Source organism: Salarias fasciatus, chromosome 10 (genome assembly GCF_902148845.1).
Source record: "Salarias fasciatus chromosome 10, fSalaFa1.1, whole genome shotgun sequence".
Classification (NCBI taxonomy): Eukaryota; Metazoa; Chordata; class Actinopteri; order Blenniiformes; family Blenniidae; genus Salarias; species Salarias fasciatus.
Window position 1 is genome coordinate 2,447,127 of NC_043754.1, and position 20,657 is coordinate 2,467,783.

Genomic DNA, 20,657 nt, shown 5'->3' on the forward strand with positions numbered 1-20,657 from the left:
CCGTGTCAACTCGCTGTAACGGAGCTGACGCCTCGTCCTCGTTAGATCCGCGTTTCAAAGTAAACATGTCAGAGGAAGAAAGAAAATCATCCTGAGATTCCACAGCAGATTCAAAGCTCCTTCTCTCATCTGTCACATGGCGGCGGCTTCTTGAAAAGCTCATCACAGGACAGACAGCGAGGATTTAATCACCGCCATCAACACACACAAAAATAATCCTGTTTCATGAACGTTGTTTGAGGGATGAAAATGTTATTTGTTAAACCTTAATCTTCATTATTGTTAAACGCTGGTGGCAACAATAAAAGAAGATCTGAAAGGCGGAAGAGTCTGTTAAGATGTGAATTGGATTAGTTTTAGTTAGCTTGAATGCTAATGGCCACTGCTGCCCCCTGCTGTTCAGTTCAGGTATCATTGGTTTGATTTGTCCTCCTAGTGGACACATGAGGAACAGGTAGGCAGATGGACCCATAAAAACCAGGAATCAACCTCAAGCACTTTTTGGACTGTTTAAAACACACACACACACACACACACACACACACACACACACACACACACACACACACACACACACACACACACTCACGGACTTGAACCAGGGTTATTTCCACTGCGAGGTGGGCGTTGGGCGTGTTAACGACTACATCAATGTGTCTCAATGTGATTCAGGAATAGATTCGCAGCTTTACGTTCCGTTTCTCTTCACATTTGACTCTCGGTTCTGATCTTTTTAGGGTCCTAATCATGGATGCAGATTAGCATTTTAATGTTTTCTTTGTAATCAAGACGTTTGAATCGTTTAACTTCATGATTCCTCCACGTTTGCAGCACTACAGCTAATCTGCTGTTGGAAAACTGAGATGTTCTGATTTAGGTGGAAAGAAAAGGTGTAAATTTATCCCAAATCCCTCGACAGTCTTCACATCGTAACACAACAGGGCCGCGCACACTCATTTCACAAACCTGGAGAGCCGGGCCCAAAGGCAACACCTGATTCATACTAGAATATGGCCTGAATTACAGATTTACATGTGTTACGTAATACAATTCCTACTCATTCCAGCATAATTAGACATACTTCTATATTTAGATGTAATTGCGGCAGTAATGAAGCACGCAGCCGGCTTTGCAATCGTCTCAGATTTGACTTCTTTGAAAGCTGGATTGATCTGGCGGTGACACACGGCGGCTCCCGGCGTCACACAGCGCGGAGAGGGAGGTGTGTGTGTGTGTGTGTGTGTTTGTGTGTGTGTGCAGGTACACAGGCTTATTCCTGCTTGTTGTGGAGCAGTTTGAAGGGGTTGACTGGTGTGTCGCAGGCATGGCGGGGAGCTGCGAGCTGCCAGCTGTCAGAGCTGAGTTATAACAGGGCTCACTGGGACAAAAAGCGCTTGATGTATAAAGCAGTGCGGGTCCTGGCGACCGGAGGCCCGGTGGAGCCCACGACACGCAGTCTGCCGTGTGGAAAACCAGGACTTCAGCAGCCGGGTTCCCTGTGAACGGGCTGAGAGCGGCGAGCTGACGGGAATGTAGTTTCTGTCGCGGTCATCAAACGCTGGGCGAGAACCTTCGGCGGCTGTCAGGCCCTGATTTACAGGCCGTAACACAGGCTAAGTGAATATTTTATTGAAGCTGGCTCTGCGCTGTTGGACACACAAGTAGCAGGTCTACCGCGCTTCAATTTCCTATGCTGGCCTGTATTTTCTGTCACATCCATAAAAAATTACGCGGCCGCTCAGAGTGTTCATATTAAATGTGCAGTCATGTCAGAACATAAACAGCACGTGTGGTAAAAGTCCAGGCTTCACTCTGCTGTGGCCACAGGACTCCGATCAGCTGACTGCAGCTTGTCACAAGCGCTTTTAAATGGTCATGTGACAGGACGGTGAAGCTGGTGTTAAATTACAAGCACTTGGCATTTCAAATCAGAAACAATACAAGAGGCTTTCACGGAGGAAGGATGGAAATACATTAACAGACACAAGACAAACAAAGGTTTAATTTTAAAACAGGATTCTAAATCTTTTATTTAATGGAGAGCTGAAGAGAGGAGCCTCTGCTTTATGCAGCCAGACGGCGTTCGGCAGAATGTGGGCTTCAGAGTGGAGCTGCTGCACTTCCTCAGTCAGAAGAACCGAGTCAGATCCTGAAGCCCTCCTGTTGCCTCCATTAGAGATCCAGCAGGAGCATCTCCCTGGACCAGGACCCACCAGAGACTCTCCAGATGACCCAGATTACAGTGAAAACGAGTCGAAACCGGGACAATTCAATGTGTCTGGGGCCGTTCGTTCACATTTACACAAAATCATGATGAATTTGTTTGGACGCATAAAATGTCCTGAAGGAAACTGGACTGTTTGCTGCTGCTATATTTGTAAAAATCACACATATCTGTTTAGCATGTTTTGTGGTGTTTTGGGTCGTGTAAACGACTGTGACAGTCGAACAGGTTAAAGTATGACTCACAGTGTAGTCTAAACATTTACTTCCTTCCTGATTGAGAAGCTGCAGTTAATGTGTTGAGTAGTGCTGTGACGTTCAATGAACGAGCCGTTCGTTTGAACGGCTCTTTTAAGTGAGTGACGAGAGCCGGTCCACAGCTGTCTGAGAGCCGTTCCTTTGTGCAAATTGTTCATGCTTCCTTCACGTGTCTCCTGAGTGTCTCCTGAGTGTCTCCTGAGTCCAGCTGTCTCCGCTGCCTTCATGTGAACGACTGAGTTTCAGTTTTCTGCAGCAGCTCCAGCCCCTCGCCAATCACGGTTAGAGCCTCAAGGGCTCTTCTGATTGGTGAAAGATACCTGGAGCTGTCGAGATTCCTTTTCAGCTCAGAACAGAGACAGATGGAAACGCTGCGCCCTCGCGGTAGTGCAATTATGCTACACTCGTAAAGGATTATCAATGGATACTCTAACATTTTATCCAAAGAAAACACAGAAAAATTAGCACTGACTAGCAAAATCCTGCCTCCAGCACCTTTAACTGACGACTGGGTTTCTTTCACGTCACTTGTTGCTGATAGATGTTAAAAACCAGACAAAAAGCCGTGTCCGACCTTTAACGAGTCTGATTTCAACATCTGCGGCTACTGGCAGCAGCAGCAGGAAGTGCTAAAGGAAGTCAGTCACCAGTTAACAAGGAAACCAGTTCATTTGAAACACTGTATTGAGCACTTTATCAGAGGTTTTAGCAATGGAAAACACACACACACAAACACACACATACACACACACACACACACGCACACCATAAAATGCTCGGTTAAAGCACATTTAGCAGCATTTTGAAGCTCTTTTCTGGGGACAACGTGCAAGGTAAGCCACAATGTAATGTTTATCAGAAAAACATCTCTTAAAGGTGCTGTAGGCAGGATTCAGCATCTCTGCCATCTTGCTTAGGTTTACCTAAGCAAGATGGCGATTTGACCCATCTAAGATGGCGATTTAAAACCCAACACAGCCAATCCTGTCCTGTTTTCTCTGACATCACGCCCTTACGCAAGCTAAGCCCCTCCCACAAGAACGTGTGATGAACGCCCCTCGACCAATCATGGTTAGAGCCTCAGGGGCTCTTCTGATTGGTCAAAGATACCTGGAGCTGTCGAGATTCCTTTTCAGCTGAGAACAGAGACAGATGGAAACGCTGCGCCCTTGCAGTAGTGCAATTATGCTACACTCCTAAAGGATTATCAATGGATACTCTAACATTTAATCCAAAGAAAACACAGAAAAATTAGCATTGACTAGCAGAATCCTGCCTACAGCACCTTTAAATCTGTGTCATTAAAGAAATTAAAGCACCAGATAACATCTCATAACTGACAGTAACCCTGTCAGTTGTCAGAAAGTAACTGATTGACTCTACACTAATGAGGCTGATGCCTCTAATAGAGTCACGTGACGTTCGTCAGGGAGCCAGTCTTTAGAACGGCTCTCAAATGAACAGCTCCTCAGGAGCCGGCTCCCTACAAAGAGCCAGAATTCCCAGCTCTAGTGGTGAGACTCTTGTCCTCAACTGGCTCAAGATGACTTTTTTTTTGCAGACCTTGATATATTTTATGGGTTAAAAATATCATCATGAACGGAGTCACCATTTCTGAAACTCCTCTGTCTTTTTAAGCTTCCACTCTGTGATCGTGTCAGATTTATTTGCTGAAACATTCCAACATGAAAGCCTCCCCACCAACAGGTGGAGTCTCTCCTCTCATTCAGTGCTCAGGGTGTTTGTCACTCTGTCCCGTCATTTCATGGTGAGCTCAAATGAATTCTACAAAGACAACACTCAAAACTCTCCTTCAAAGACTCCTCCTTGTGCATGATGACACTCATGGTGTCAGCCTTAGTTTATTACTGACAAACCTAGTTTTACAACCAGAATCTATTTTTATGAGAATGAACAAGTCAAAAGTGGTGGTGTCCTGTTAGAGCTCCCAGCCTCCATCCTGGAGAATAAGAGGAGGTGGAGGGTGGAGGGTGGAGGTGGATTCTGGTGGTCCACTGGTGGAGATAGAGATGGAGACAGTTTTGGTCTCCTGATGGAGGTGGAGGGTGGAGGTCTCCTGGTGGATGTGCAGTTTTCCTGGTGGGCCTGGATTCAGGTGGTCTCCTGATGGAGGTGGATTCTAGAGGGTGGAGCTCCCAGCTGCTGCCTGTCTCCACTGAGGCCACAGCAGTAAAAATCCTCCCACATTGTGTCAACTATAAATTCTTGTCTGTGTGACTGATGCTTTAGGTCGCTATGGAAACCTAATATAATAGCCCCCTCCCTCTCCCCTCCCTCCCTCCCTCCCTCCCTCTTCCCCCCTCCCTCCTTCCCTCTCTCGTGCCCCCTCCCTCCCTCTCTCTCCCTCTCTCCATCCCACCAAAGCTCTTTAGGCTACTTTGCGCATGTACGGCCAGCCACACCGAGCATTGCATCGACTCCAAGATGGCGAAAACACGTCTGGCTTGCCTCCTGACTCTCCTCTCAACTCACTGTAAGTCCCGTCCAACGTCCCGGGAGGCCCGCGGTTCCGCCGCCGGTCTCCGCGGGGCTGCCGGCCGCCTCGTGCCGGCCACTTGCCTGTGTGTTTGTCCGCTTTTGGCACGCCGGTGGAGCGGGGAGCGGCGGCGCACCGAGCCGAGGGCGCAACTAACGGAAAACTCCCGGCAGGCTGACAGCGGGCTTCGGGAGCGGAGCCGCAGAAACGCACTTTTATCCATCATCCCGTCAAATGAATAACTTTTTTATTCTTCTTATGGCGCGAGAGGAGAACGAGCGGCTGGAGCGGCGCGTTGGAAGCCGCTCGTTACTGCGATCCATCCGTTTGTCCGCCGCGCTGTGCGCGTCAAACACGCTCCAAGAGTACCTGGTGTGTGTGTGTGTGTGTGTGTGTGTGTGTGTGTGTGTGTGTGTGTGTGTGTGTGTGTGTGTGTGTGTGTGTCAGTGAAAAGTTTTCTCTCAGACTCCTCGCGGTCTGGAGCTCCGTGTTAAGTATTCATCGCGGCCGCGCGGAGCCGTGAGGCGGGATAACGGGACCGTTCATCCGGCGCCGGCGGAGCGAGCAGCGGGCTGACCGCGGGAGGAGCCCGGCGGCCGGCCAGGCCACCGAGCAGCTCCCGTCCCGGTGCTCAGCCTCCCGCCCGGTGGTAAACACGACCGGAGAACCTGATCGGTCCTTCATGTTGCGCAATAAGAAACACCCGCGACGCGCGTGTCTCGATACGATAATAAATCAGCGTATCGATTTATCCTGCTGATCGTCACCTGTTGCTCCGCAGCCTCGAGGTGGCTTTTTTTTTTTTAGCAAGTTTTGAAAACACAATTTACATATTTTTATTCGTTTCGTGTAAGTTGAAGTGATGTTCATGCTAAAATATCTGAACATGTTACAACAAGTCGACCAAGACTTTATTTATCCTTATCAATTCATCAGTGTGTGCATTTATTAACATATGTCCATTTGGGTATGTGTGTTGTTAAAAGCCTGTCCTGTTTGTCTCATATATTTCTGAATACTTTTGTTTTTCACTGTTTTCCACCCTATTTTAACTATTTAAACCCGTCTATTTATAGAGTTTAAGGTAAAATCATGGAATTAAAGTATGAAAATTGTTTTTTTTAGTTAAACACTAAAATTATCACAAATAGAGTTGAAAAGCTTTTGCAACTTTCTAATTTATGTGTTATGTAGATATTTTTTCAGTTGCCCTGTGTGTGTGTGTGTGTGTGTGTGTGTGTGTGTGTGTGTGTGTGTGTGTGTGTGTGTACATGCATATGCGTGCTTGCCTGTGTGTATCTATGCTTTATTTATCACTTTGTATCAAGTTAATTGACGAATATGAACTATTGACACTTCTATTTTCCTTCCTCTTACACCAGTTGACATTAGCGTTAACATTTGACATTTAAAAAGAAATATATTTATACAAGCGTGCGCTCACACACACACACACACACACACACACACACAGACACACACACACACACACATTTTGGCCACTTCACTAACTTCTGCACTCCTTTCCAACACTCCACTATGAGCTTGTGCTTTCCAGTTTTGATGAATTGATGCAGAGTTTGTTCTTCGGGTTCGTCCGGCGCTCTTTTCTAAATCCATCAATGCGTCTCCTGTGTTTGCGGTTCCTCCATGAGACATTTTCAAGCACATTCAGACTCGGTTTTGTGAAAGTGAAAGCAGCCTGCCTCGGGACTAAAAATAACCCAATCTGAAATAAGATGAAGGTTCATGTGAGCCGGACCGGGAGGTAAGAGAGTGTGAAGATGGGCCTGAATCCGCGTTGAAATCGTTTGAAAACCCTCCAGGAATGTGTCGCGTTATGTGGCCTGAGAGCTAATTTGGTTTTGTCCTGTATGTCTGCGGTCACGCATGAGAGGCTGTGCTGTGAGTTAAATAAAATCCCCACGACGCAGTTGACATGAAATGTGCCCTCAGTTGTTGTCTCGGCCTTGGACGAGGCGAGGTGTGAGAGGACGGACACAGTTCAGAGGGAGGGACGGACGTAAGAACCTTTGCTGTGATCTCTCACGTGTGTGAATAGGCTTATTCTCTCTGCTTTAATTAGGAGTAGCAGCGAGCTTGTTGAAAGTCTGTTGCTGTGCTCTCGACTCGGCGTCTCCTGACATCCCTCCAGGCTGTGCGCTCATTTGATTTTTTTTTTTTTTCATTATTTATTTCTCTTCCGGAGCGATACGTTTCAAAGTCAGGGTGCCTGGTGATATTCCCTGGTGCGCTCCGGTGACGGCACATGGCATCAGCACAATTGACGTGTTGGGGGGGAGGGCGGGGGTCCGGTTGGCGTGGGGGGTGGGTCAGCGAGTCGGTGAAGATTTAAGAATGTCTTTTGTCTTGGCCGGACGGGGCTTAGCCATGTGGCGGCCTGGCTCTGCGCCAGCAAGGCCTCCGTCGTCACAAACAGGCCAGATCTGCGTTATGAATCCCTAATTGCCGCTGATAGTTACTGACTGTAATTAGGATTCCTCTCGTATTGCTGAACACGCTGCGCTCCGTCTTTTTGGTTTTTGATGTTTCGCTGAAGCGAGCGGGGGAATCTCAGAGAGTGTGTCATAAGCTTCGCCTGCTCTTCCTCTGTAGGTCACACACTCAGCCAGACGTGAGACGTGCTTGTTATTTTCAATTCATGGCGTTGGTTGGGGTAGCTATCATCTTAATGGCCAAACAGCTAAATCCAGCACGACTGAGCAGAGCTGCAAATATCAGGCCAGTCATCCGCCGGCCGAGCGGGAGATGAGGGCCTTTGTTATTTTAAGTACACATGCTCACAGCGGACTTTCCAGTCTGATCTAATGGAATGCATTGACATTTTCCATTGTTGGCTTCACCTGAGCCTCTTGGCTTCGAATATGCCGAAGAACAGTGGTACGCAGTGGGAGAGGACGCGTGCCAGGAGCGCTCCTGCCAACAGCCGACAGCTCGGCCGAGATACGAGTGGGAGCTGGAAGACGCTCCGAGTGGATTAAGACTGAACACGTTTAACCCTGGACAGACTTCACTGACTTGATTTTATGAGAAACACCTGTGGACTTCGACACATTTCACTCTGAACTGCTGCGTCTTTCAGAACCGAACAGATCAACAGCGCCACAATTAAATCTAATTCACAAGATCTGAAGTCTGAAATATGATCAGTGTGACTCAACGATATATCTGTTTTATCATCATCATGATATCTGCATCCAGACCACTGTTGTTTTATTATTTGGAAGAATATAAGATCCCAACACAAAGATATCAGCATCATAGACTCACAGATCATAGTGTGATTGTAAAACTCAGAAACCCGATCACATCTCTAACTGATGTTCTGCAGCTCAGACCTTTAATCCGAAGCTTTATTGCTCTGAATGCGTTTGATGAGTCTGATGATTAGACGCTGATAGTTCAGTTCACACTAAAGAGGCAACTTTTAAAAGCCCATCTTCTAAATGATCCCAATATCTGAAACAAGCCCACGTCTCATCTACAGATGAGCTTAGAGCCACTTTAATGAAGTAATACAATATTTATTGACAAGAAGAGTCAGAATGAAGTTCTTTTTCAAAATAATGTTGAGTCATTTTCCACACATCCTAGTTGTGAAAAAGACTCAGAATAGCTTCAAAATGGAAACATTTAAGAATTCCTGTTATTTGATGCAACAGTTGGTTCAACATGTGGATGTGTCAAACTCCAAACTTTTATTTTGGTAGCGTGCCTGTGCAGTGTCCGTAATCCAGTGTTGAACGTCCCACAGCTTTTATTGGGTGTAACTTAAACTTCAATAGACCCGAGACCAAGTGATGCGCTCCGCCGTCAGTGAGCATCCCGGGTCTTCATATATTTTCCGTCTGTGGCCTCAGTAAATCATGAGAGAGCGCTCACCGGGGGAGGGGCCGGGCCGGGCCGGGCCGGGCCGGGTCCACTCATCAAACCCTGAGGGAAACCAGGACGTGTCAACGTAGCTCGGCCCCGCAGCTGGCGAGCGCGCTGAAAACCGCTGTCAGTGGTGTTTCGTGGTTGCCCTGGATCTTCACTTCGTGCAGAATGAGCCTTGTCAGTCGCAGCCAACACCTGAAAACAGCCGATTGGACTCAAACAAGCGCGGCTCCGGGCCAACCTCATCGCATTTCACACTTCAAGCACTGGAATCGATTCCTCTTGTTGGACAGCTGACATTTTTATGACTGTCCATTATCTCTGTTTTGGCTCATAGCTGTCAGCCTGATCCAATTTGAGCCGTCTCGTTATCTGAGTGGATAAGATAAGGCGGAGAGCCGTCCACCAGATTGTTGTCGAGTGTTCTCCGCCGATAAGTCGTTGCATCACTCGGGGAGCTTTGAACGTCCGCCTGGCCGCCGCATCGCTGGGCTGCTCGTCGGATGATGCTCTTCAAACATTTGTCTAAACCGGAGCCAAGTGTCTGCGCCTTTCCCGGCGCTTTGGCATTCGTGGTGTAGCCGTTTGGTGTGGCATGAGTGCCCCCCCCCCCTCCATCCCCCCCTTACCCTCCTTTTCCCATAATAACTGCTGATAGTGGCTCCCCCAGGAGCTGCTTGTTGTCAGATGCTTCCCAACCCACCCAAAGCTTGCGAGCAAATGTTTGGAGCGCTGTCTGAATGGCATGTGCGGCCCCCGCGGGCGAGTCGCATGCAGTCTGACATTTTACTGCACAGACACTAAATGGCAAAGTTTAAAAAAAAAAAAAAAAAAAAAGGAAACATGGCAGACAAACAGAAAAAGCAGCAATCCCTCGATGCTCAGCGTTTGTTTGTTTCGAGTCAAGAGCTCCTCTCTCCACTCCCTCCGACCCGGGAGGGAGGTGTCCCAGGAATAATGCCTCACAGCTGCGGGAGGATTACGCATCGTGTCGTAACTTTTCACCAAAACGCACAATTTAGCAATCGCTCCCGAACCGTCAGTGGGCGGCGGAGGGGAAGTGCCACATGTCTGCGGCTGTGGAATGACCTGAAACAGCTGAGCGGGAGCGAGGGTGGTGGGGCGGGTGGTGTTTTCCAGCCGGCGTCCCAACCAGAAATATCCGCCGAGTCCCTCCCAAACCGGAGCGCGCGCCTCGGCAAATGCGGCATTCCGGGCAGAAAACACATGCGGCGCGGGGAGAGCGTCACGCCGCGTGCACGCTGACCGACAATCACAACCACCTGTTTTCCTGGGAGATAAAAACGGGAGGCCTGCTGATGAGCTGGCAGGGGTCAGGGCGGGGGAGAGGGAGGGAGCGCTGGGAAAACAAACGCCCCTCCAGAGGAGGAGGCTTTCTGATTGTCAGAGCTGGAGAGAGATGCCAACAGAGCTCTGACTCATCAGCGCTTTATTCCAAGAAACCAGTTTATTTAAGCTGGAAATGACTTTATTTCCTTTTGGTATTAAAAAAGTGAGTCATCATCATCATGTCTTTCTGTGGGCAGGAAAACACACGGAAACCGGCTTGTGAAAGATTCTGTGTCTTTTTCCTGATTCTAAAGCAGTTTTTCTCTGAAAAACCTTGAGTGTGATGATCTGGTCACTTCTTCCTGAAAGCCCAAATCCCCCCCAGGATCCGGGTGATCGCACTAACAACCTGTTTGCTACCTGCCCAATTAGTAAATAGGATCCGGCTTCGCTCTTTAAGCATGGCAGTCTGTTGTTTGGCCTCCGCCGGGACACTCGCATTCATACTGTCACTGCTCTGGGACTGATTTCCTCTGCCTCTATAAAGCCCTGTGGCTGCTACATAGTATGGCTTCTCATCCTGTGTAGGTATTAATAATTATTTTGAATTCATTTCAAACAGTACCATGGATTGATCACTTGGATAAAAGTCCATTTGTGTGGAAGCTTTTAGCTTCGACACAAAGTTTAAAAGCTAATGCACAAGTGTAACAAGACAGATCGATGTCCGTCCGTCTGTCTTGTTCTCATCTCTCTTTCTCCAGCGTTCCTTCTCCATCTATCTCTCTCTCTTCACCTTATAGTGTTGTTTTCCTAGAAAGGCTGAAAAACACAGCTTTCCTGACGCACCTCATGTTGTGTTGTTGTGTTGTGTTGCTTGGTGAACTGATTGATTCCATCTTGTGTTTTTGTGCTAAATGGAGCCTGTTTGTTGGAAGAAGACGGTTGACTTTCTGTCGGCAGGACAGACGCCTCCAAACCACTTCTTGTACTACTTCGCCACTGGAAGTCTCAGGACACTTTGCTTCTCCCTGAACGGCCTGAGTGTGATGAGAGACTCCGAGCAGAAGCGAGGCTAACGCGCTGGGCTGGAGTTCAGGGTGTGGGTGTGTCGGCACATCTCCTGAGAGTGAAATCCATTGCACGCCCTTCTGCTTTTGTCATGTTTTTCCTCTCTCTGGCTCTCTCTCTCTCTCTCTCTCTGGCTCTCTCTCTCTCTCTCTGTCTCTTTGCCGAGGTCGAAAGGCAAACACTGACAAGCTCACGTTCCAGAAATGGCGGCGGCATGTGCGTGCTTCAAATGTCAATAAGAGCAGCATGTGAAAGAAGCGTCGCTCATGAAGCGCAGGCAGCCTGCGGCCGGTGCCGAAAAAACTCCACAATCAGAAGGTAGCGAGAGGCCTGAAGGTGTGGACGGCGGGGGGGGGGGGGGGCGGAGCCCGCCGGGCAGCGTGGCGGGAGGCTCCGGGGAGGAAGGAGACGATTGTGAGGGAGGTGAGCCCGTGGAAATGATGGCTTTTCCTCAACGGTCGTCTAAATTGTCTGTTTGTTTGGACAAGGCATGATTATTCCCCGTCTAAGCCACTTTAGATCAACAGGATAATCTCCGAGATGCCTCCTCGCTGGCTGCCTGAGCCCAGGGCAGCACAAGAGCGGCTTCCTGTTTGGTGATCTTTATCTGCGGTCACATGGTCTCCGGAGGGGAGGAAGACCTCCCGCTCGCTCGTGTGTTCACTGGCTACTGATGGAGCGCATCAATAGGTCAAAAGAGAGCGCCATCGATCAAACACGGGGTTGCTGTCAGCTTAGTGAAATAATTAGAGGCTTCGTTAGCGACGCGACGGAGGCGCTGGAGACCAGGGAGCTGGGGGGCTGCTGCGCCCGCCCAGAGTCATAACCAGATAATCGCTCCGGATTCATCTTTTGTTTACCGGCCTGTAACAAAAGGGCAATTATGGTCTAAAAATAGCCACGAGGCAGAGTCATCTGACGACCTCAGGTGTTTGATCGCAGCTCTTTCCGAACCAGTGGACTCGCCATTAGAAACACGGACTGGGGCGATAGCGGCCAGCCCGATCGGCCAAACCTCACCGTCACCGATGAGGTCGGGTCACATGAGGACTTTCACTCTAATGTCATCAGCAAGACTGAGGTGAACCTCGATGTCAAGCTGAAATATTAAAATCAGCTGGAAAAGGTTGCAGCAGCGCGTCTAAAAGCTCTGCGGCTGCATTTCGAAGGGAACGGGGACAGAAAAGTTTCCTCCTGCTCAACAGTGGTTTGCTCATGAAAGAAATGAAGTAGAGACTCCAGGATAATGGAAAAGCAGCTTTGGAATTATTAAGATTACTTGGCAGGAGAAATATGATCTCTGTGCATCAGGAATCAGATCTGGAATCAAATCTCCTTCTCTGGATTTCATTAAAGAGTCAGTAAAATGGAATTGGGCTGATGACGCATGGCCTCGATAATAAGGAGATATCCTGGCAGCTCTGCGCCCATCATAAGCTGTGTGTGTCTGTGTGTGTGTGTGTGTGTGTGTTACCTTGGAGACAAGATGCTAACCCTCCTCCTGTGGCCAACGCATAAGAGCCGAGCACAAATAAAATGCAGAAACGGTGCTCGTTAGGCTGACTGAGCTCTGAACGCGCCGCCGCCGCAGCTCGCTTCCAGCCGGTGGGCCTGAGCTCTCCGACCTGCGGGGGGAACGTGGCCTATTTGTTTCTTCACTTACTAATTCATAGTTGAGGAAATATCAGAAGTTCCCGAGCTGCCTTTGGCTCTGATTCCCAACTGCGAGTGAACAAAGTGCTGATTTGCGGCGGCAGAGGTAAAAAGAGGGCGTGAAGTGCAGTTAACCTTAATGCCGACAGTCAGACGAGACGCGGGATAACGTCTCCTCTGTGTCTCCTCGCCACGGGTGAAAGCAGGAGTTTAAAAGATGTAGAATTAAACGCAGACCTCTCCATAATGCATACGTACTTCTGCTCTGGAAGAACGGGAAACGCATCGGCTTATAAACAAAGAAAATGTTTAATGTATGAGTAACAAATGTAATTCAGAATGAGAGGATATTTATAGCGTTTAAGCCAGAGAGCGTAGATCTACTGTAAACAGACGTGAGTGTCAGTGAGCCACACTCTCCTGTAAAGAGATTCTGAAGATCAGTGTAATTTCACAGAGGAACGATTGAGAAGGAAAATACTTATTATTAAGAAATAGTGAAACGGAAAGAAGCAGCTCAAACCTGGTCCAAGCGCTCATCTGGAGGAAAGAGCAGAGTGGACGAGGTCGGGAGAAATGGACGAATGGATGTAATCAAAGGCCAAAGAAGGAAGCATCAGCTCAGGGAAGCATAGCATTCGATTTTCTGTTGACAGTCAGTTTCCAACTCTTAACCCCCGATCAGCTGCCGGTAACGACACCGGCGCACGTCTGCACCTCTTATTTCCACCCGACGCAGGAACAGTAGCTGCTGTTCCCACGCGCTCGCCAGAGGAGCGTCTGCCGTTGATGGCAGAGCCCTGAGTGAAGCCGGCGGACCGCAGGACTCCATCAGGGGCCTTCCCGGCCGCTAATCAGTACCAGTCGTGGTTTAAGCTCATTTCCTTTCCTTGCGTCTGGAAGAGTGTAATTACCTGGAGGTTTCCACGCCTCCGTATCGACCGCCTCCACGCGCACGTCAGGCCCGCGCGGCGCTGCTGTGGCAGCGGGACGCCGCTCGGCGAGCACGAGATGACGGGGACTGAAAAGGGGATTGAGGTGCATCCGGATCCGGATCCGGACTGTTCTGTAGGGACTCTGGTGGGATCCAGAGGACAGACAGAGAGGAAGTCACATGGCATGTGTGCTGCTGTCAGAGCGTTGCTCTCAGGGAAGCGCACGAGTGAAAAAGACATTTCATTGCAGCAGAGAGACGAATCGTTGTTTCGCTGCTCAGAGAGAAGAGCCGGTGTTTTCCGTCTCATATCCGGAGCCTCAGCAGCTCCGCTCCTGGCAGGACGGTCGGCGCAGACCGGCTTTCAGAGCACTTCAGGTTCCTGGTGCTCGTCCAAAAGGGTTATTAGCAGCGATCAACCCGTGAGCGAGCGTGCACGGAGGACGTCTGAGGGAAAGGCTCCTCGTCCAGTCAGGACTCGACTCCAGTCAGACGTTTGCATTTCAGGTGCAGAGAGGCGACGGCTCCGCCGCCCGCCGCCGTTCTCAACACCGTCTCGAGTTCATCCTAAAATACTGCTGGACGACGGCGCCGACTGCAGAAATACACCGCAAATTAGATTTTGGTCGAGATTAGCGCGCTGCAGCTGCGTCAGTCTGCTGGAGAACGCAGCGATATCGACCTGTCACGGAGACTTTAACACGGAGAACAGCTCGGACTGCAGTCCCGGTTCGGGGTGGAGAAGAATCAGCTGCTGGATTTGAGCTTTGAGCAGTTTGATGGAGAGTTTAAAACAGTTACTGCCAACACAGCGGACACGTCTGCTCAAATCGAACCAAAGCATCAGCATCCAAAAAAACTGAACTTTAAGAATTATTGTCACACTAAAACATGATAATTTACTATAATCCTCTATTTTTTTCAGTAAAACTAACTGTAATTTTAAACTTTATCTCTTTATAGAACTAAACTGTGAAATTACTTCATGTCATCTATATTTTAAAACACTAATATCAAAGAAAACTGTTTCTAGAATAATATTTCATGGTAAATCTCGGCTGTGTACGGAGTCTCTGAAGTTGAAAACATGTTTGAAATCATTCCTACTATTTTGCTGAAGTGTGAAATCAACCGTTTCCTCCCGTATGGAGACTTTCTGCTGTTGCTTGGCAACAGTAAAGAGTTACTCCGGCACGTAACCCCCGGGGAAAACGTCACATCGAGGAGCCGAGATAAACGAGATGTAAAGTGTCAACAGGTGACGTGTCGGTCTGTGTGCTGGTGGCTTCCTCTCCACGGCGACGCGCTGCTTCCTGCTCCTCATGCTGAGCCTGAGCGGCTGGACGGAGATCGATTCACCGCTCAGACGGAAACCTTCCTCATGAGGAGTCTGCTAGTCCACCTTATCCTGAGCTGGAGTGGGGAAAAAAAACACAATGAGAACATGTCTGCTTCAGGTTGGGGTTTCTCCTTCAGAAACTTGGAAGATCTGATTTTCTGCCAAAAGCCTGGAAGGAGCTAATGATGGTGTTTGTTTTCAAGGCGTTTGAAGAGGAGGTGTAAATCAGCTCAGTCTTTAGCAGAAATGCTGCCGTTATTTTGGTGAGAAGCCTTTCCTCAGCTGGCTCGCCACGACTTTCATTTGCAGACTTTATCCTGAGATGTGCTCTGCTGTCGTGCCTTTTTCGTCCTTTTTCAGTGTCTTCTGATGGTCTTTATTTACCCCACCTCTTGAATTGTGTGACAGATTCAAGATTCAGATTTCTTTGCTGTGAAAAGTTTCATAACTTCCTCCAGCTGCTCGATCTCAGGGTCACATTTTGCTCCAACGAGTCACTCCACCTACAAAACGCCTTCAGTCTGACTGTTATTTGGGTGGATATCAGCAGGATTGAAGAAAATAGTAGCCGTCAGCTTTGCGTGTGTGTGTGTGTCTGTGTGTGTGTCTGTGTGTGTGTCCAGTTTATGTCCACTTTTTGGTTTTGATCCAAACAGAGGGCAGGAACATCATCTCAGTCAGATTCATTGATTTTCTCAGCGATGAGTTACCGCCCACCGTTTTCTGCTGAGCGCCGTCTCTCTCTCGGGCGCCGGCGTGTGAAACCAGTTCTCCAGATCGCATGAGAGTTTGAGTCCAGAGAATCTCCCGTTAATTAGAGTCCCCCGTCACGAGTCCGCCTGCGGTGAGACGTCTCCAGACCTGAATCTGTGCACGTGCGCCCGGCGTGACCCGGCCCCGGTAAAGCTCGCCACTGGCCCGCCGCCAGGCCTCAATCTGGTTAAACGCATCCACCTCGGCACTGAGAGGAGAAAGGAGGACAGATCACAGAGCGGGCGGGACCTGGACAGAGGAGCCGCTGGATCCAGGGGAGCCACTGGATCCAGGGGAGCCGCTGGATCCAGGGGAGCCGCTGGATCCAGATGTGGCCGCGTTCTTCAGGTCAGAGACCGAAGGGCGACGCCCACTGGCGTGACGATCTCCAATGTAGATGATCTGAGATAGAACTGTACAGTTCTGCATGAGCGAGTGCATGCCAGGGAAGGGAAGGGCGGACTGCGTGTGTGTGTGTCGGTGTGTGTGTTCTTCCTCTCGTTCACCACACACACACAACATCCTCGGAGGCCTCGTGCAGCGTCGGCAGCTTTCCCCCCGCCGACTAAATGGCTTTTGTTCTCGTGTTTTCCGCCGTTGTGTTTTTATTTTCTTAATAAATAATTTGTTGGCTCTTTGCTTTTGTACGCTGAATATTTTAGGAAGCACACATCTGCGCTCTCCGTGTTCTCAGGTTCCAGAGGAGTGACTCAGTTGTGTTCTGTTGTTCTGTGGATGGTGGGCGGGGGGGTTAAAGCTAAAGAAGAAGGAGGAATCTTACCTCGGCGCTGTGGAGGAACTGGCTCCACGGAGATCAGCTGAGCTTTTTTTTTTCTGATTTTAGGTTGATCTCAGAATGATCAAAGGTAACAGGAAGCTTTGCAGCGAGGAGCTGAAGCTGCTTTCATTTCCCTCAGATCGGTTAATCCTTCACACGAAAGCTTTGGTATGAAAACGGAGAGAAGAATAGGACGCTGGAGGCTTTATTTTTATGGTCCTGAACTAATTGGCATCAGATTTTGCTCTTCATGTGATTCAGACAAGATGATTTTTAGGTCTTACAATGTACACATTACAAATGAATTGCAATTAATAACACCAAAAAAAAATGAAACAATTTATATATCTCAAAGCACAGAGACATCGAGTTAAAGAACTGATCCGTTTCTGGGTTTGGAGAGTTGAAAGTGGCACCTGTGGAGGAGCTGCAGGCTGCAGGCAGCTGCCGGCGCTAATCAACTCTCACCTGTCCGAGATGAGGGAAAGTCAAAAGAACTCTGCTGGTGGAGCTGAGCAGAAACGCTCTGTTTCGTCAATTCTGGCTTTAACGCCTCTATTTAAAACTAATTCAGACATCTATCATTAAAAAACACACCTTATTAAAGCCCTGTGCAGCGAAAGCACTGCTGTTTGAAAACTCTGTATTTGCTTTTTTTGTTTATATTGCAATGTATTGTTAAAGTTTACACATAAAAATGTAAATGAATGTAATTAATTGTAATTCTTTTGGGATTATTCCCAATGAGATATTGAAATTGTTCCCAGCACTCATTTTTATGAAACATTTTTGCATGATTGGAGTGTGAACATGTCTGTGTGGGCGTCGTTCTCTGCATTGGTAAAGATCAGGGAGGTGAGAGTTCAGGTTGAAGTCACGTTGTCTCAAGTATTCTGACGAGCAGCTCTTGAACTAAAGTCTTCTTCACAGAATGGAATAGGAAAGAAATCCACAGAGGGAAATGACTGTGTGTTCATGGCGAATCCAGCTCTATGTTCCGTTAGAGACGGTGTGTGTCGGTGGTGTGATGGTGTGTGCTGGACTGCTGTTTCACTTCCATCTCTCCACACAGTCCTGCTCTGACTTGTTGGAAATCCTCTCTCAGGCTGTGCTGCCGCTCTGTGAGGAATCATTTCAGCTCCTATTTTTAGCAGCGATAATGACGATTGTAAATTTCCGTCAATCCAAGGAAATGACTGGAGATAGCACGTTGAATTTGGGAACGGCTCGGCTCTGTCTCAGGATATGAGGTTTAATGTTGGGAAACTGACCACTTAGCCTAATTACTGTCTTCAACGTCCAGAAATACAGGAAATCCCTGAGCTGAGATGAGCCATGGCGCTCATCCTCCGCCTCTAACGTCCCCCACTTTTCTAGCCCCCCCCCCCCCCCCCCCCGGTCGCTCGGCCTCGCGCCGTCTCGTTGACGTGGACGTCTGAGAGCGACCTGCTAGAAAGGCTGACGAAAGCCTGACGGAGCTCTGAGTCACGGTCGAATCCTCCCAAACTGCCCCCTCATCTTTCCCCCTTTCTCCTGCTTTCTATGACACAGAAACTGAGCACATGTGAGTCTAATATGAGCCCCCCTGACCCCCACCCCCACCCCCACCCCCACCCCATCGGAGCTCAGACAGGGGCCAGCCACCGTGTTACAAACTCGTCGTCTATGTCTGGCATCCTGACAAATATCTGAGGCACTCACTTACCCAAAGTATGCCCTCACACACATGTGGCAACCAGGGAGGGGTGGGTGGGCGGGGGAAAGGGGGGGCCGAGCTGCTGCCCCAACGTATTCGGAGCGAGCGAGACCTGAAAGGCCCAGGCGATCCGGGGAAACGCCGTGATCTCCTCCGACAGAATCAGGAAACTCCATTAATGCTCCTACATATCAACCATTCCAGCTTCTCTTTAAGAATTCATCCCAGTGAGAAGCGGGGCGCTTCCTCTCCTCCACCCCCCCCAACCCAGCTCAGCCAACGCAGAGCCGAACCGCTCCCAACAGCCCCGCCGCCGTCTGGACCTCTTTCGCCGTTTGACCTAAAAGCGCCAGCGGAAAGAGATCGATGGCGTCCCGATCGATGCCATTTGGACGACTCTCCGCCAAAACACACTTTGGCAGGCGGCGGAGCAGCCGAGCGGCGCTATCAGTTCCCTTTCAGTCGCAGTATATTTACCGCTGAGTCGCCCAGAAGGGATCGCCGCTCGCACCATATGTCCACTCGGTCTGGTCCCAATCCGCCCAGTGTGTCCGTCCAGTCAGCTGATCGGGAGCCGCAAGCGCTGGTGGACTGTCTGCGTCGATCCAACCTCGACTCACCACGTCATTATGGAGATTCCCCCTTATTTACCACAGTGCTGCCTTTCCTTATTAGTTTCCCCCAAATTTCTGCTAATGCTAGACGCTAACGTCATCCATGTTTGATTCCCTGCAGCCTGGTCCTTCGAGGTCAAAACCCGTCAGACTTTATTTCACCTGCTCCGTCAGAGCGTCAGTCTTTGTTTTGATCGCGCTGAACGGGAGGCTGTCCTCATGTGAGCGCCACGGTTTGATCCTCAGCAGGTGACCGAGGTCGCCAGCTGTCCTCCGTCCTTTCCCCCGGAGCTGTTTGGAGCTCCGCCACGGTGATCGGGAGCGGCGGTGTAAACGCCGGCCGGCGCACCTTTCTGCGAGGTGACTCGGTCGGTTCATGCCTCGCCTCTGGTATTTCCCACGGAAACCCATCAAGGATTCCTGGGAGAGCAGGTGATGGAAGTGCGGCTCCACTGGGAGCAGGAGCGTGGGGGTGGGGGGGTCGGCCTCAGATGGTTTCTCCTCCCCAGCTGTTGTTGAAGCAGCATTCCCCCCCCTCCACCCGTCCCTCCGCTCCACCAGCCTGTGCAAACTATTTAAGTCCAGAGTATGCCTTTCCGCACATTTGCTGTCTGAGCGGCCTGCTTGTTGGCAGATTCCTGCTCGGCCTGCACACTTTGATGTCTTAATATTTAGGGTTTTTTATGATCAGCACGCTGCGTTCTCATAACTGTTTGGATGAGACGAGAATTCAAGTTCGCCACGTGGCTCACTGGGCGGATTTGACCTGTTTCCCCGATCCGGCGTCACCCCTGTGTTAATTAAGAGCTTAATTCTGGTCAGATTCAGCACAGATCAGAGTCCCAGTCAGAAACCACCACTGCAGAGGCTCATCTCATCACTTCCCTTTAAACTTCAGTGTCTTCAAGCTTCTTTTCTCCTGTTTTCTGCGACCACACCCACGAGCTTTCACTTTCTCCTCTGAGGAAAAGAGACGAGTGGGGGGGTTCAGAGGTCATCCATGCCTGGCTGTCAGAGCTGCTTTCACCTGTGACCCCTCATCCCCTGCCCCCCACCCCCTCCCTCCAGCACTTCACTCTACATTAGTGCTTACTACGGAACAATCGCTCTGTGAGAACTGCTTCCCGCAGCTTTGGCCAGTTGTCGCCGTTTGTAGGTGGCGGGCGGCACCTGTAAAGGAAATCTTTGTGAGAGAGGGTCTGTATGCCCCCCCCCCCCCCCCCCCCCCCCCCCCCCACCTCCACCCAGCCGCATGCCGATCAACTCCTTCTGTTTCCTCGCGCTGAGCTCGCTGTCCTGCCTGCAGCCGGTTAATGTGGACTGATGGTCTGATTCCGAGGCTGCCGGTGTCTGGTAGCCACTCAGCACAGAGTTTATAAGGAAACGACGTGGTAAAACGGCACATGAGCCTTTAAATGAATCACTATCAGACACCGTCAGCCCGGCTGTCGCGCTCGTTCCCGCGGCCAGGCCTCCCCGACACAACGTGGCTTTTGTTGGTCGAGCGAAAACAAAGGCCGGTTAAAGTTGTGGCCTGTGGGAGGCCATTGTTGGAAGAGTTTGGAAACACTGCGATTGTGTCCTGGACCTGCCGTTCGGGCGACGATAGCATCTTGATGACGGTGCTGAACTCTGCCGGGCGGCGCTGTTATAA

The 20,657-nt window shown here is 49.7% G+C and overlaps 1 protein-coding gene across 1 annotated transcript in view; it reads left to right on the top strand.

Moving 5' to 3' along the window:
• Nucleotides 1-443: 443 nt before the first annotated feature.
• The window catches only part of LOC115395652 (junctional adhesion molecule C-like), a 41,333-nt gene continuing 21,119 nt past the window's right edge, over nt 444-20,657 (top strand). Inside the window, exons 1-2 of the mRNA XM_030101282.1 lie at nt 444-454; nt 4,824-4,975. Coding sequence (XP_029957142.1) covers nt 444-454; nt 4,824-4,975 — 163 coding nt within the window. The remainder of the gene's footprint in view (nt 455-4,823; nt 4,976-20,657) is intronic.